The sequence below is a fragment of the Dermacentor albipictus genome, chromosome 1, assembly GCF_038994185.2.
Source record: "Dermacentor albipictus isolate Rhodes 1998 colony chromosome 1, USDA_Dalb.pri_finalv2, whole genome shotgun sequence".
Lineage (NCBI taxonomy): Eukaryota > Metazoa > Arthropoda > Arachnida > Ixodida > Ixodidae > Dermacentor > Dermacentor albipictus.
Window position 1 is genome coordinate 52,611,506 of NC_091821.1, and position 17,553 is coordinate 52,629,058.

At 47.0% G+C, this 17,553-nt stretch overlaps 2 protein-coding genes across 6 annotated transcripts in view; one reads left to right on the forward strand and one right to left on the reverse strand.

Annotated features, from left to right (window-relative positions):
• LOC135911997 (nose resistant to fluoxetine protein 6-like) overlaps positions 1–17,553 on the reverse strand; it is a 187,916-nt gene that overhangs the window by 151,192 nt on the left and 19,171 nt on the right. The gene's annotated exons all lie outside the window — the stretch shown is intronic.
• LOC135911996 (uncharacterized) overlaps positions 1–17,553 on the forward strand; it is a 108,935-nt gene that overhangs the window by 10,741 nt on the left and 80,641 nt on the right. For 2 of the 5 annotated variants that reach the window (XR_011507039.1, XR_011507040.1), the window contains exon 2: positions 91–4,529. Coding sequence is in view for 1 of the 5 variants with exons in the window: in XM_070521076.1 (XP_070377177.1) it covers positions 91–258 (168 nt within the window). In the remaining 4 variants the exon portion in view is untranslated. Of the gene's footprint in view, positions 1–90; positions 4,530–9,374; positions 9,496–17,553 lie in introns of those variants that run through there. The other 3 variants (XR_010567535.1, XM_070521076.1, XR_011507042.1) reach the window with 3 other exon arrangements.

The window sequence follows — 17,553 nt, forward strand, 5'->3', positions numbered from 1 at the left end:
CAGGAAGGTGTGCAGGCAGCTGTGCAACATGGTGGGCACGGCGAATCTATTAGGATGAAGCCAACTGAACTGCGTGTCCTCTATTTGCAGATTTTGCGGTGTTATGCCACTGACTTCACGAACACTACACGCTCGGGCCTGGCCATCAGAACTACTGACCATCGTCGATTGCAACATGCCACGCAGCTATCCTCGGATGTTATCATCTATGGACTGGCGCATGCGGATGGAACGACGACGGCCCGCTGCGAGAACGGAGTGTGTTGACTACTTAAAAGCAGTTGGCATCGGGGTTTTTCGTGGGCACGGCGAATTTATTAGGATGAAGCCAACTGAACTGCGTTTCCTGTATTTGCAAGTTAGTAAGTTTGGAAAGTGCTTCAAAAGTGAAAATACGTTTATTGTTGTTGTGCCGTGCCCCAAAGCTTGTGTTGATATTGCCATGGCATGATTGTCGATGCTACTTTTGCATAGTGACGATATAGAGCAGAACCCCAGACCTAAGGCAGAGGATCTGCTGCAGAAACTTTTGGACGGGCAAAAAGGAATGAGAGAAGACATAAAGGGAATTAAGGCCGATCAATCTTCTTTTTCCTACTCAACTAGACAAGCTGAACCAAAGAATGCTTGAAGAAGGGAGCATATTCAAAATAATAACGAAGTATGAGGACAGATTTCCATACGTTGGAGGATATGGCAATCGCCATGGAAGCGCAACAAGAAAAATTGACTGATCTGGAAGACCGCAGCCGCATAAATAATCTTATGTTTGGATTCCCGGAAAGTGAAAATGAGACTGATGAACAGATTGAAAAGAAAGTGTTAACTGATATTTTCCGAGAGCCACTTAATGTTGATATAACCACAGCGGAAGAATACGTAGCTTAGGTAGAAAGCAGGAAGGAAAAGTACGCCCCGTTATCATGAGGGTTTTCGACTACAAAGAAAGAACTACAAAGAAAAGACTGTGGTGTTCAAAAACTGCAGAAAGTTAAAAGAGACCAGTATTTCTGTCTCGGGTGATTATTCTCTAAACGCGCTACGAAAGCGGAAAATTTTCTGGGAAAGCGTGAAAGCAGAAAGGGAACGGGGCCTACAAGTTCGACTCATGTATGACAAGATTGTTATCGACAACGAGTTGTATGCATGGAACGATGCGCAGTCTTGTAGAACAAAAGCAAGCAAGAAAAACACAACGGCACGTGTGTCTGAATGACACTGTAGAAACCAGACTAGAGATTTCACGCTAATAAATATTAATGCTCGCAGCCTTGTGAACCCAACCACTGAATTTGAGCCCCTTCTTTTTCTGTATAACCCCGATATTGTCACTGTCACCGAAACCTGGTTGCACTCGGACATAGGCGCCAGCGAAATAATACCCCCCTCTTATCAAATTATTCGAAAGGATCGTGAAACTCGTGGTGGTGGCGTAGCGATTGTTCACAAAAACGATATTGAGCTTGTGATGATACGCGAATGCCCCGATAACGAAGGTATTTGGTGTAGATCAGAGCTAGCTGTGCGGATCTCCTTGCGTAATTGGTGCTGTTTACAGACCTCCTAATGCCCCTCTTGCCTTCCTAAGATCAATTCGCGACTTTTTGACTCACAATGTATGTGAAAACACGCGTCTAATTACAGCAGGTGATTTTAACCTGTCAGATATTCGTTGGGATGTACGACAGATTGGCTCAGCAGACCTCAAACACTGTGATGCTTTATTTGACATCGTATTTAGTAGATATGTTACACAGGTTGTTAATGAAGCAACTAGAATTGGACCAACTACTCAGTCAGTGCTTGACCTGGTATTTATAGATAGTAGGATTACTGATTATGCCGTTTCAGTTAATGACGGACTATCAGACCACAAACTTGTCCTGTTGTGCATAAAAAAAGGTTAGCCAGTCAAGCTTCACAGAAAAACAATACACGTAAGAAATTTTGCCGCAGCAGATGTCAGCCGTCTAGATTACCTGGAGATGGCACTGGAGACGTCTGATGGAGCAGCTGAGGTTGTGGCGTAAGTTTAAAGGTATTGTCAATTACTGTATGCATAACTATGTTTTATAAAGATAAAAAATGTGAAAAAGCGAAATCCCTGGGTGAACTGAGAAATCATTCAGTTAAAGCGGAAATTAAAACGTAGAAGGAAAATTAAAAACAAAGATCATAATGAGATTCAAGACCTTTCGATAACCACTAAAGGGAAAATAATCTACTGCGAAAGAACATTATTATTCCCGCACTTTATCACGGTTTATGAAAGATTCCCCACAGCGTTTTTGGCGTCACTTTGCTCCATCACGTGAGAATGATAGGTATGTTAGCAGCAACGAATGTATAATTACAGACATTGCGCAAGTTGCTGATAGATACAACGAATTTTTCCAGGGGGCGGCAGAAAGTTAGGTGGGTGGATGAGATTAAGAAGTTTGCAGGCACGGCATGGACACAATTAGTACATGACCGGGGTTGTTGGAGAACTATGGGAGAGGCCTTTGCCCTGCAGTGGGCGTAACCAGGCTGATGATGATGATGATGATGACAACGAATTTTTCAATTCCGTGTTTGAGTCTCCCCTACCATTGCCTGCAGAAATAAGAGAGAAAATTCTAATGCTCCTTCATACATGCCAGATATGATCTTAACTGTAGAAGGTATACTTTCACTTCCTTTAGGTCTAGACAAGAAGTTTCCTGGCCCAGATGACATCCCTAATGAATTATTGAGACGATATGCTGAATGGATCGCGAAGTATTTGCTGATAATTTTCTGCGCGTCCCTTGAACAGCACAATTTGCCAAATGATTGGTTAATGGCGCGAGTCGTGCCAGTTCATAAAGCTGGGGACAAACATAGAGTTCAAAATTACAGACCCATTTCAATGACAAGTACTTGCTGCAAGATTTTCGAGCATATCCTATCAAAAAGCTTGTTTAAGTATATCGAAAGCTCGAACATATTTATTTCTAACCAGCATGGATTTAGGAGCCGATTGTCCACTATCACATAGCTTGCAGAAACAGTACACGATTTTGCTCATGTAATTAATGAAACAGGTCAGGTGGACGGAATTTGCCTAGATTTATGAAAAGCTTTTGACCGCGTTTCATACTCTGATTTTATTGGTAAACTACTTGATCTCTGAGTTAATTTAAATACAGTTAATTGAATTCTTTCATACCTTACTAACAGGTCGCAATATGCGGAAGTAAAAAAACAAAAAAAAAACAAATCGAAAATTGTAAAAGTAACATCAGGTGTCCCTCAAGGGTCTGTGTTAGGACCTATACTGTTTATTATATTATGACATGACAAATGGCTTTAATGATAAGATAATGGTTTATTTATTTGCAGATGATTGGTTAATATACTCTAAAACCTCATGTCATGAGGACCAATTAAAATTAGGTTCAGCACTAGAAGCAATCACGAACTGGTGCAAGCGATGGAAAATGAAAATAAGTTAAGAAAAAAACTGTTTATGCGCGAATAACTAGAAAAACAAGAAATGTATTACTTTCCAATTACATGTTAGACAGTAAACCAATTGAGCCACTTCAAGTGTTTAGGCGTTACGATATCAGATGACTTATCTTGGAAAAAAACGCATCACTAATTTATGTAATGCCGCAGAGGTTAAACTTTGGTCACTAAGGCGTAGGCTTAAACTAGCTCCCCGAAATGTTAAACTGCACATCTGGCATTGGTACGTCCCGCGATAGAATATGCTAGCATAATATGGGATCCGTATGAGAAGAATTAAGTAAATCAACTTGAAAAAAATACAGAGGCGTGCAGCAGGGTTTATTATGTCAAAATATAGGTACATGGATTCAGTGACTCAAATGCTCACTCAACTAAACTTGCCCGATCTTTCATTGCGGCGAAAAGTGGCTAGTCTAAAATTTATTTGTTTAATTAAACATAACCACTTCAATTTCGACACTCAAAGGTACTTACAAAAGAGAACGTCACGGATAACACGGTCCGTTTGGTCTAGCCACGAGGACCAATATATGCCCGTATACCTGCAAAGGTTGACTCATTCAAGTACTCCCTCTTTCCTAAAACGATTGAAGATTGGAATGCACTACCGCATAGCATAACGAAAATTGATTCTCTAGAACAGTTCCAAAAATCTGTACTGGCCCATTATTCTTTTATGTAATCATCCTCACACATTATTAGCTTCTTTGTGCAATGATAGGCAGCATGAGTACCATGACGCGATTGAATGATTTTACGGGATATTGACGGAGCCCCTGTGTGTGATGTTGGAAATCTGATTTTGTATGTTACAGTTGTTGCTTGTAGTGTTCGGTGCCTGTCATACAATGCTAATTTATATACCTGCGTATATTCTTGTGTAAAATTGGCATAATTAAGCAGTTTTATTTTCTGGTTTTAATTGTGTAGCGCTCGTGCTTGTAGCGATCTTTGAAGCTTATTTTATGATTTCTCCACCTTGTATCGGCCTTTGGGCTAATAGTATCAATAAATATATAAAATAAATAAATAAAATACTCACCCCAATGAGGAACGAGTAGCTCTTTGTGAATGCCACACCCAACCACAAGGGGCAAAATATTGCATCTCAGCGGGAGAGGTCTTGCAGTAGCTGCAGCTTCATGAAAGGGTCGACAATTAGTCGCGACATAGCCTTCGTGCTAATCTATTGATTTAAAAAAAACTTAACCACTAACTGACGCCGATGATGAGGAACTAAAGGCAAAATGTACATAGCAAGCATAAGCAAGCTTCAACAAACAAGCGAGCAAACATGACAGAATATTAAAATAAAATGCAATAGCAGTCGGAAAGTGCTAACACATAGCTCCCATAAATTTTTAATTAGCATACCGTACGTCACAACACACACAATGACAACGACGACGATGATGATTAAATAAACTGTGGTCATAGGCGCGTTATAATAGCAGCATGCATGCAGAAGAAAACGACGATGGGAAATCCAATGACACGGGCGTAATCGTAAAGAGCGACAGCGTATATCTGTGCGAATGGCACGTACAAGTTTGGACCTCCTGACTCTCCGCGGGAAGCGATAGCATTTGAAAAGCCCTACCAGCGATACGAGAAAATATTGTACCGAAAGCCGGATGCGGCGACCATTATTAGGAGACCTGTTTTACTGTGTCCATGCCCTACCATAGCTCGGGCAGCACACGGGGGGAAAAAATGCCCTCACCGCGGTTTGACAGGATAAAGAACACACATAATCGCGCACGTAAGGAAGCAAAATGGTGCTCCATCAGAGACAAGCGTCTTCCTCCCGAGACAGCTGAAGATATCTCATATCGTCAGTAATTTGATTCTAGATACGCTAAAAATAGTACTGATACCGTGTGCATTTGGCTACAAATAGGAGATACGCCGGTGATATCTCGGAGTATAGGTATCGAGTTGCATGTATCTTCGAATCTGGCCAGAGAGCAAATGACGAGGAAAGGCAAGGAGCAGGTCCGCGCAAAGTGGGCTCATCAGGAACACAGTCGCTTTTCGCAAAAGGGGTGCTGCACGCAAGACTGATTTTTCCTTCTTTTTTTTTTCGCAATGCGGGCTAAGCGCGACTACCTCATCCTTTATTCGCATTTTCTTTCGTACGCGCGCGCGTTCTTCTTCAGCTATAGCGAACGAAACTGCGAAGTGCAGGGGGGCACGCGCAAATCCTGCAGTCGGCTTCATCTCTAGGCGGCTTCCTTGAACACGATCGGTCAAAGCAAGTCCTGGCAGGACGCCATGCCATGGCTCGCCAGGTGTTTACACTGGCTTGCACGAGTAGCTAGCACGGAAACCGCACGACGAGCTGCCCCGTTTCGTTAAACTACAGAACGGGGAAACTTATAGGCGCTTGAGGAAATAGATGCCGCGCGGCTCACCGAAGAAGACAGATCAAAACCACTCATGCGTTCGCCAATACGTACCGCTTTCCTGGAGTCCGCGCGCAGTTATTGACCGTGTACTTGACCGTGTACTGCGTATATGTGTTCATGCGTATACACTCCTATACACAATTTCAGCGAAATTCGTTTTAACCCAAGCTCGTGACTTCAAAATAGTTTCTCGCGCTGTAAAGGCTATCTTCAAGGACGGCTCCTACCGCTCCCAGCCGTATTAAAAGAAAAAAAATTCACGAATTGAACTTGAACTTTTGGGATACATCGATAAAAGTGTCAAGCCGAGTATAGTGCCCGCCGATTTTCATTCTATATGGATTGAATATGAGCCGTGAAACGCCCGGAGCCTTTCACTACTTTTTCCTTCATACTGCTTCGCGAAATTCGGCTAACGTCTACGCGAAAGTCCCACGAGTCCCCAACTGTAGGTCGGTGCGTACATCCGCTCGGGCAGGTGGCCGATTCCGCTAAGCACTCCTTGACCAGATAATCACGGCACGTCTTCGGTGACTCTATCGCACGTGCTCTGAAAGCGTTACATGACTACAGCAGAAGCGTTATTACAGCGAAGCTATCTATATATGGCTAGGATCTGGAAAAAGATTTGTCCGAGATGTTGACGAAACAATCATGTGGGCCCATCATGGTGATAGTGCAGAAAGGGTCCAAGCTCAATGGCAGATACCTATGTGGTCTCGGGGACCTGTAACGCCCCCTTGAACTACCCTTGTCACACGGGGGAGCCAAAGAGCACAAGGCACAAGGGTAAGAACAGATATTTTTCGGAAAAAATGTTTCCTACAACTTTTTCAAAAAGGACTGTTAAAAAAATATCGGCGCCAACCGCGCTGATGCCACTGCTCGCGCGTTTGTCGTCGTCGTCTTTGTCCACAGTTGGCTCCGGTGTGCAAAAAACTATCATCATCAGCAATGGCTCGAGCGTTGTCGTCTTTCACAGCTGGCTCCATTGCCGCTCATCATTCCAGTGTAGAATTTCACTTGTCTTCTGTCGTCGTATTGGGGAGGCCGCGTTTACGAGGGTATGAGCCATTCGTTGTCTTACCTGACGGACGAATTTAATGACAGAGGTGATACGCGAATGTGTGTGCGTACCTATATCGCCACGATGACCACAGATTAGGACAATAAATATGTCTCCACATTTGTTCAATATTCTGGGTCACCTCTGTGTCGTGCGCTAAACAGCTTCGCTGTCATTCACCTTCGCAGAGTGTAATGGCTCATGAATTCTTTTTACAAGAGTCATGGTGGAATGTAGCGAAACACGCACCAGACGTGCGCCCTGCCGATCTCGCATGGTTTTTTTTTCTTATTTTTGACTATCACAACTCATGTTCTCAAATCCAACATAAAGCCAGAACTTTTTCATGACTTCGACATGTACAGGAGGAGGAGTACGCTTGTTGGGTGCAGGTGGATCTAGGCTTACAAGACATGCTGACAATTGTTTCAACTTGCAGTAAAGATCAACATTTCCAAAATATTGGGAGAAACGCTTGCTCCAATATCTCGAAGAGTTCGCATGTCAGCGAGATTCGAAACACTGGCTGGCTGGCCGGCGCTCTGCACCAAGGGTCCAACGTCTGTCAATAGACAAGCGAGTGCACATCGAACGCAGGACTGGTGGCATCTAAGCGTCTGCGCATTTCAGTGCCACGGAATGTTCTCACTTACATGTGGCGATTTCTCTTACTCGCGGGATGAGACTTCGAACTCGAGCTCGCCATCCCCCCCTCTCCCTTTTCTTTAACTCCTCCCATAATGTGTTTGTTTAACGTTAATTTCTTCGGCTTAAGTCGCCACCTGAACTTTCTCAAGTTGAGGGCAACACCGCTCCTCAACGAAAATACACGCACTTGCTTCGCGATTTAGTGCAGCGAGGAGCTTCTCGACAACGACTCCTCGATCTCACCGCCTTCCGGCAGCCGCTGAAGATACGTGCTATATATATATATATATATATATATATATATATATATATATATATATATATATATATATATATATATATATATATATATACAGCCACTATGCACAGCCACTATGCACATATGCACATGTGCTATGACTATGCACATATGCACAGCCACTATAAATCTGTCACGTCATGCCTCAATCGCCGAACGGCGCTGTTATCGCTCGCAAGTATAGAAGCGACACCTTTAATCCCAGGGACAGGAAGGCGTCGAAGAAGAAGACACTGTCTCTGAAATGTCGCCGCGAGCGTCGCCTTCTTCACGCTGTACCTCGCGACCAGCGGTCTAACTATGACGCGCCCACGGCGCTACAAGGTTGCCAAAGTTCTCGTCGTCTTGCCGTCCTTTATTTTTACGGACGTTCCCCGCGTTCGGGTAACTCAGACGCCAACGGCATCGTGCCTGGCGTCTTAGCGCTGATCTCTTCGTTCCTTTCTCTTTCTCTCTCTTTCCTTTTTTTTTCCCCCCTTGTGAGATGCCGCCGCGCAGCAGCGTGAAAGAGGAAACAGCGGTTCGCTGGTGCCACACGTTCAAGGAGTCGCGTTCCTGTCCTGTCGCTGTCACTTCGGCCCCGATGCGCGCAGGGAGGCGAGACCGGCACGTGCAGTGAACGCCGACCCGCAGTGTTATACGATGTAAGACGGAACAGGAAGGAATAGCCGCGCATGTCCAGCCAATGTGAAAACTAAAGAGAGCGCGGAAGTTGGGCCGATACTGCCGGCCACGCAGAGGCGTCGCGGTGCACACGCGGCCGTCGTGCTCAGGCGATGTACGGCTTACACGAGGGGGAAAAAAAAAGCACGAACGACTGATTGTAACTATTTACGGGTGTGGAACGAAAGCGCGGTGACATTCGCTGCTGTTCTGACAAAACAAAAAGTGAGAGCAAGACAAAAAAAAAGCAAGCAAACGAACAGCGGAAAATTTATTATGCGCCCTGCGCCACCATTGTATAACGCGTGCGAAAATATCTAAGTTTATTTTGCCATTAGGCACTGGGAGGCACGCAAAGACCACCTGTGCAAATTAGTTATGTCACCAGGAGGAAACAAAGTGAGATGAAAATTATCGCTGTCAGCAGCCTAATTACCTAAAACTGAATAACTAACTTTTTTGTTGACTGCAGTAAGTGGGTATGTTTGAATTGAAATGTTAGGTGCAGTCGTGTTTCTACACAGTATCAGCTCGAAGAACTCTTCTAGTGTGTCTGTGCTCCGAGATATCCGACTCCTAATTTTAATTGTCGTTCGCATCATTACGCATGCAAGAGAGTTAGGATCGGCGCAAAGCTCCTCCCTGATGTGACGCGGCTGCTGCGTGCGGCGTTTAGTCTGACAACGGCGCGGAGGCCTTGGCAAGGATGATAACTGTCCCCCTTCTTCTCTCGGCCGGCGAAATAAGATATCGAAGAACGCGGAACCGCTGTCGACACACGCGACCGCGAAGCCTGTAACGATGGCGGCAACTACGATGTCCAGATAATGGGGCGAGCGGAAAGCCGGAGGGCAGTGCGCGTGCGTAATCGTGACTGAACGAGTGGGCGTGACCCTTGCCTGGGCTACGCAAAGAAAGTGAGTGCCGATTTCCAAGTATTCTTATGGTATCTTCGACTGGTCGCCTGTATGCCCCGAAGCAGAGTCGGGTAGATCGGTCGTTTCCCGAGCTCAAAGGTAGGGGACAAGCGCGCAAGCCGAACGTGCGACTCGCTCTCGGAGGAGGAAATTGCTTATGCGAAACCACGTGACTACTGCCAACGTCCGATGTTTCGCCTATCCAAAGCTCCCGGCGCTGCCGAAAAATCCGGCGGACGTGCCGGCGGGACGAGCGTTCGTCGAGACGCCAGCATGCAGTGGCCTAGGTTGCCAAGGTTACGGTGGGCCGTCGCCAACAGCAGCGACGCGGCGCTGCGATGACGTTTCAATCTCGATGACTGCTCCGACGACAGGGCTCGGAGCGCCTCAGAGCGCTCCAAGATGGAGGAGAGCAATCGAGAAGAACCAGCCGAACGCAGGGCGCGCATCCTCTATTAACCAGCCGAAGACAATGCCGCTCGCGAGAGCGCTCCAGAGTGCTCAGAAACGACATGCCGAAGATAGCATTAGTTTTGTTGAAATCAAGAGCAACAAATGCACGGCCCACCGCGCTGTCATATCTTGATTTCGCCAGCCGAAAGGGGAAGGAGAGCAGTTAACATCTTTGCCTGTGCCTCCGCCCTGTTGTCAGACTAATCGCCGCACGCAACAGCCGCGTCACTTAAGGAAGGAGCTTTGCGCCTATCCTAACTCTCTTGCTTGCGTAATGATGCGAACGACAATGAAAATTCGAAGTCGGATATCTCCGAGCACAGACACGCTAGAAGAGTTCTCCCAACTGATACTCTGTAGAAACACGACTACCTTTACCTTTTCAATGGAAACATACCCGCTTACTGCAGTCAACATAAAGTTCGTTATTCAATTTTAGTTAAGTGGGCTGCTGACAGCGATAATTACCATCTCACTTCATGTCCCCCGGGCCACATAATTTGTTTGCACAGGTGGTCTTCGCGTATCTCCCAGTGCTCAACTTTAAGAAAACCATAAAGCTTAATTTTGAACACCCGGTATATTGACGCCTATAAAGCGGGCTTTCATTTATGCAGCGCCAGGCTGGTTTCGACTAATTATAGCTTCTTAACGCATGTTTATATTGCGTAGATAATTTTCGACAGCGCGAAAGTGTCATCTTCGTTCATTCATTGATTCATTTATGAAGTACCGAAAGCATCCAGTTGTTCTTGCGCAGGACTGAAAAAAAAAAAGCCCTATGGCGTGTAGGGCGAGCGTTCTTGCACAGGCAGCGTTTCTGCCGTGACTGCGGAATGTAGTGCCTGTTATGCGGGAAAGAACCGCTTGTCTGATGCACGCAACTAATCGTTCACTGGGACTTCGTAGTATATTTATTAAGGATATTTTACGTACGAAAGTTGTACTGGTGCTTTTATCAGAGAAGTTATAGCGGACGGCTCCCGGCAGGTTTTAACGCGATAGCGTTAAGGAGCCCGTGTCGCAGAAAATCCGGCGTCGGCGACCCGCGTCCATAGAGTAATATAGTAATCGTAAAGAGTGGACTATAGTGTACTAGAATAACATTATTCTAGCACACTATAGAGTGACACTCCCGTAGGCGCCTGCGGCCGACTTCAAAACCCCTCAATCTCCCAAAGTAGCGTCATTCGCTTCCCTCCTCCTCCGCTCGGCGCGGCCTCGACGGTGGCGCCGCCGGTGGTGGGCCTGCCGTAGCAGACGACGGCTAACACGCTACGGGAGGAAATCCGCAGAAAAGTTCGTTCGAGTCCTGCAGAGCAGTTTTTTCAATCGAGAGCTTTCTTCGTCAGTCGGTAACTGGCCTTTAGAATTTCGTGTTGGAATTGCGGAAGAAATAGAGAAAATGACCATTATTCAAGACGTATTTAAGGCGTAAAGCGCGCGACGTTGAGAGTTCGTGTTGCTGAAACACGACGCAAGCACGCGGTGTACTCAAACACGCGCGTAATTACCAAAGTTTCAGGTGTTGACAGCATGAAAGTATGTGTACGTGGTTTCGTAGGTTCATTCACGTACCTGCAGGACACTTTTGTTCGGTCAGCGCGTGAGAGATTCCGGCTGTGTGCGGTCAGCAATGCCTGGCAAGAGGGCCGCTTTTTCATTGCGGGGTGCTTTGATAATCGTGACGATATATTGTTTTTTTTTACAAGTACTGCTCCAGGACGCCACATGTAATGGCTAACGGAGGCCTCTGAAGAGCACGTAACATTACACTAATGCAGGCGTCGCAGGGAGTGTTCGCATACAAAATTGGCTGTCCGCGATCTTATACCCCCTTGGCATGCACAGGCTTCGGCGAGCCCCATCCAGCCCTGGTTCTAGCTTTGGTGTTCCCGTTGCCGCTTTGGTGCCCTGGAGGCGCCGTCAATAATTCGAAATAATGGCAAGTTGTTGCAACTAGTAAATAAAATTTATTGAAGAAATACAATCGCGCCGAGGCGCCAACTTCTAAAGCAGCGCTACCGCGCCCGCGCGAGTATTATGAAACGCCAACGGGGAATTTACCGGCCCACGTACGACTCTACGATCAAAGTGTACGTTAAACATCCCCAGGCGAGCTAGATAAAGTTATCCGGAGCCATCCACTACGACCTCCATCCTAGCTTTAGTCGCTTCGGAACATTAAAAACGTTAATCACCACAAACCAAATCAACACATGCGGGCGTACATTCGAAGCTAAAAGACTGCATCGTAAGTCATATTGAGCCTTGCAAAAGCGTCGAGAATGTGCTAACTTCTGGTGGAGTTCAAAACACACCCTGAATAAAGTCGCTTTTATGTCACAGGCGAGCTGCAGATGCGTGCATTCACCGCAAGACGAAACTATATGAAACAAAGAGAGCACATTAAAAAAAGGTTAAACAACACGCTAAAAACCACGCAGAGCATGAACACACACTTTTTCGAAGCGGAAGGCGTGAACAAGGCTCGAAATAAGAGGTTCTGAGTAGCCGTGGCCCTTACTTCACTAAGCTGTGCGTTCTTTGCCACTTCCTCGAAGTCAGCCCGCCCGATGCTGCGACTCCACACTTCCTTTTGCGTTGCGCCCGCCGGGCGGCAAAGCAAAAAGCTTTTTGAGCTCACTGTGTCTGTTGCGGCAACCGAAGGCGCAGCAGCATGGCATCGCAATTAAGTTCTCGGCCCTGCACATTCTATTACGCTAACGCGCTCCTTCAGTCCGGCTGCCGTACTTTCGTCGCTCAGGCCCAACAATGGAGGTCGGCGCGCGCTGGAAAGAAAAAATATACAAAAGCGCGGCGCCTGCTCCGCGCTGGAAAGAAAAAAATCTACAAAAGCGCGGCGCCTGCTTCCCTGTGACACAGATTGGCCAATGGGGGAGCGGGGGAGGCTGGGGCGACAGGAGGCGTGGAGGAGGACGCGCCAAAGTGAGCGGGGTGGCGGAAAGATCTAAGAATGGCGCTACTTTTGAAAAATTGAGGGGTTTTAGCCGACTTTGGCTCTCAGCGCACCTAGCGGAATCGGCGAAACGCACCAGCCTCAAAGGTGGTCACAGCACGCCGTCGAATCTCGGAGGCTCAGATTTCAGTTTCGTTTCTTTTATTATTTTTTTTTGTGACTCAGACCGTTGTTTTAATCGAGTGATTTCATGCAGACGCTTGTGCCGCTGTTTATATGTTGCGACGACGAGCGTGCAAAGGTGTTTCACATTGTGTTAGTTTTATTTAAATTTATATTTGCTTTTTCAAGCTATAACTTAGCGCATCAATCATGCCAACTGTTGAGGAAGTAGAGCTTTATCGCTTGTGATATTGTACGTCTAGTAACTCGCGATTAATTTGCTCAAAATGGGATTATGTTAGAAGAAAAAAAATATGACGCTTCTTGTACTTCTGCGAAGGAGGTTGAATTAAGGTAGCAAAATTATGTGAATAGTGGCGTGACAAAATAAAATGGCTACAAAAATAATTGGTCACGCACCCACATCCTCATCTCGAATGTGTAAGCCAGTGCGTCTGTCATTAAACAGCCGCAATTAAGCACTTTGTGTTAGGGGTCTTTACCTGTTGTATTCGAAGCCTCGCAATCGTCTTCTGATACTTAGAAATTTGCCCTTTAATATGCATGATGTCCTTTGGCTGTAGAGTGTATTTTGATGAAATAGTGGAGATTCCTGCAATACATAGAATGACAGGCAGAAGGTAAGCAATACTGGAAGCTTCAACGCTATTGAATGTAGACGCTACGTTACTTCGTATAAGCAATACTGGAGCCTGCAAAGCTTTACAATGGAGATGAAGCGTTCTTTCGTGTAATGCATATTTTTCTCATATAAGGTCAAGAAATCACTGTAATGAATGCTAAAAAACGAGAAACTTTCTACGGTAAGGGCTCCATACACAATTAAAACATGGAAACACGTATGTTCAGTCTAATGCAAAACAGCTAACGACGCTCGAGCGCACATAGCCTGCTACAGAGGTTGAGAGAGCGCGCATTATTGCCATAGTGCAATTATTGCACGTGTATCGCTTTAGAAATAGCTACATTTCTTTTGCAAAAGTGGAGCACCATACTTTTTCAGAAGCCTCTGCGCGTAACATAAAAGCTCTCTGCACCGAACGGCATGTGTTCATAGGCTGCATTTCTTAACGAACCATTTTATTTGTTTTTCCAACTTCGTCTTGTATCGAACTTGCCTCGCAGCTCGGACGCTGTTATCGCTATCATCACCGCTCATTGCTGCGCATAAAAAAAAGAATGCGAAGTAAAAGTCAGCGTAGCAAATGGTCGACGAAGCAGCGACGAAGCAGTAATGCCAGACGCCGGCAGAAACCAACATCGATCCTCGGGCGCATTTTACAGAAAGAGCTTGGCGACGGGGCCTGACTAGGCTTCGCATGTGTTGGGTCGTGCTACACAGTACTAAGCCTTATACACTGTAGTCGTGCCGCCTGTCAAGCTGCTAGCCGCAGCCGCAGCTTTCTTGATGTGCTCTGCAACTTAGCGGAATCGGTGCAGCGCCATAGCTCGGCCGCGAAACGGCTCGAGTGTCCACTCTTGTCGTTTACTATACCGCGTCGGCGTTGGACGTCGCTTCGGGAAAAGAACTTCGAACCGAATTCCGAACCACGCGTGCCCTACCACATCTCTACCGCCAAACTTGCTCATACCCTGTATTTCATTCCTCACAAAGTAATTCCTCGGAGTTTTGAGAACGGCAGCCCACAAACAAATGTGATGGAAAAAAACACCGACAGCGCAGGTCCTTTATGTTAGCTTTTCTGAGACTGAAATATTCAAAGTGCGAAACGATAACAGGAGGTCGACCCACGCAAGAAGCCGCGTTTCTACCAGAAAGCTCGCCTTCCTGCATAGCATCCGTAGCCAGCGTTTCCTAGTAAACGTTACGGGTCATAGGCTGCAGTTACCGGGTAGAATGACAAGCAGTAAGGGGCCTTTCAATGCTATCGCGTTCCACTCTTAAAGGCTTCCACTCTTAAGAGTCCTCCAATTCTTTTTTTTTTTGCTATTCCAGGTTCTTTAACGCACTTACGAAACTTCAGTACACACTTTGTTTTTACATCCTTTCCCATGGCAATGCCACTTCTATGGCTCGGAATCGGTATACATGCGTGCGTGCTTGCGTGCGTGCGTGCGTGCGTGCGTGCGCGCATGCGTGTGGACAGAGCCATTGTACAATGTCCTCCCGCCGTCCTCGTGTGTCACAAGAATAGCGGGAGGTAATATTTGCGTTCGCTTGTAATCGTTTCGTTAGCCTAAGACGAGCACAAAGTCCAGTTCGCCTATAGGTGCCAAGCGTGTTTGTGCAAACGACTGTACATGGTCGATGTTGCACATTGTCATCTTACCATGTCACTGTACCAATAAATGATCGTTATAGAGAGCGAATACGTAGACTGCCGGTGTCTCTTGCGCATTTGAGAACCAAATCGGCGCGTAGTCCGCGGTGTTCTCAAAACACCGCGGACTACACCGCGCTCAAAACCTACTCGCGACGACCGAGCGATGCACCCGCGCAAATACACAACGCATTCACATATTATATGGCGGCTGCGTCGACCTTAATAACCTGGACTTGGACGTGTGCATGCTTCGTGCAAATACGAATCCATTCTTTTCCGTACATAGGTGTTTGTTCAGTTGTGAACAGCGGTAATCTTGTGCGTAGTTTAATGGCCCCCGTCTGTTAATCGGAACTGCTTCACCTTCACAGTTTTTCATCGATATGTCCGCGCGTTCGACGTGCCTCGATTACTTCCTCGTCCATCAGAGACACCTAGCTATTTCCAGTGGCAAAGTCCGTGCACAACTCGTTCATACAATCCCAGTCACGACGCAAGGCTTTCACACGTCCCCGTCTCCATGGGAGAGCCTCAGCCAGCTCGGTACGGCGCCAGTGCTCTACTCTGCACGCGGCGAAATGATCCGATATCGCTGCACAGGAGGAAGAATCGGCAGAACTATAGCCGCATAGCTGAGCCCTATACGAAGATCCATTGTGCGCTCTAGACATGCAGCAACAACCGGTCGGGCACTCGGCAAGGAATCCGCTTTCGGTTGCTCAAGGATCCATCCATGAGCCTGCCGCCATGGCTCTCCCTCCAACCGTTGATTCGGGCCAGAGCAGGGTATAGCTCAGCCGGCCAATGATGCAGACAGAGAGCCTACCAACAACAGGCCCAGTGGGCATGCCACAGACGACGTGCCGGGCGCAAAAACAAAATTAAAAAAAGAAATGAAATAATTTTTAAAAAGGTGGTTGCATGCGCACATGCAGCACAATAGGTGAATTTCAAAAAACCACGGAAGGAAGTGTCCCGTCGTCGCCACAGATGCCACCTCTGTTGCTGCACATACGCTATCTTCGCATATAGCGTATGCACAGGGCACCATGTGTTGATGCTTTGTTCGTCCGTCACTTTTTCATCTCCGACGCGTCGGGGGCGGCCCGCGCGAAAGTGAGCGAACGTGTCTATGACGGGCGTTCGAGGAAAAGTTCGGGTCAACGGCGGCGACGACACCTCGGCCGGGATTCCTCCTGCATGCACGCGCACGCACGCAGCTCGCGCAGTGCCGGCGGCTACCGCGACCGCGGATCAGGCGTGTCTGTGCGCGGCTCGTGCATGGGCACGCAACGACACCGAAACGAGCGTGTGACCAGGAAATGGCGGGCGTACGAGTTTTCAATGTGGCTGCGCAAGTTCTGGTTCGTCGTAGCTCAGCAGAAAGCAAATAACGCAATATTCGCCGGCACGCGTGGCGATGCCGCTGTTTCCTTGGGACAAACGGGCTGAAAAGCAGAGACAACTATAACCATATCGCCCTCGCCGTTTGTGTATGAGCCTGCTCCAGGTCATGGCGTCACACAGATAGCTGCCGACCGATGCCTATCGCGAGCCCGTTGGTATTGGTATAGGCGCACATGATTCTATTGGTCCTGAGCCTGTTATCATCGTACAGGAAGCCGCAGGTTACTGCGGTCACGAATTGAAATGGCCCAACGAGAAATAGCAAGAACTGTTTCTTTTTTTACATCACAAAAATTATGATTGTGTGAGCAAAGACATCGTTTATAGTATATTATTTACGAGGTTGTTGCCTTAGGTGAGGATGGTGTCACGGGAAGTGATGTACGGGCCCTTTAGCGTGACCGCTAAAGCAGAGCCATGCGCCATCGATTCATCACGAGCAAAGCGCTGGCGTCTAGCCGCTTGCTCGTAAACTTCGGGACAGGCATTCACTCGCGGTATCCCTCCTGTATCTTGTCGCAAGTCATGACTACGCTGCTAAAATGTAGCCGGGATGCCTATGCACGTGCAAATGACACAAAGAAAAAGAGAGAAAAAGAAGCTTCGCACTTGTACGTATATACGCGTGAAAAGGCCTGCGCAGTAGTGTGTGCCCATGCGAACGATGTAAAGATGAGAACAGACTTCACGCCAGGCGGCTAAAGGGCGTGTCGCATGGAGCTTCTACGTATGTATGTACGCTTTTCTGACGTCGCGCGAACCCAGAAGCCGAAAACCTAAGGAAAGTACCCCAAAACGGAATAAGGTACA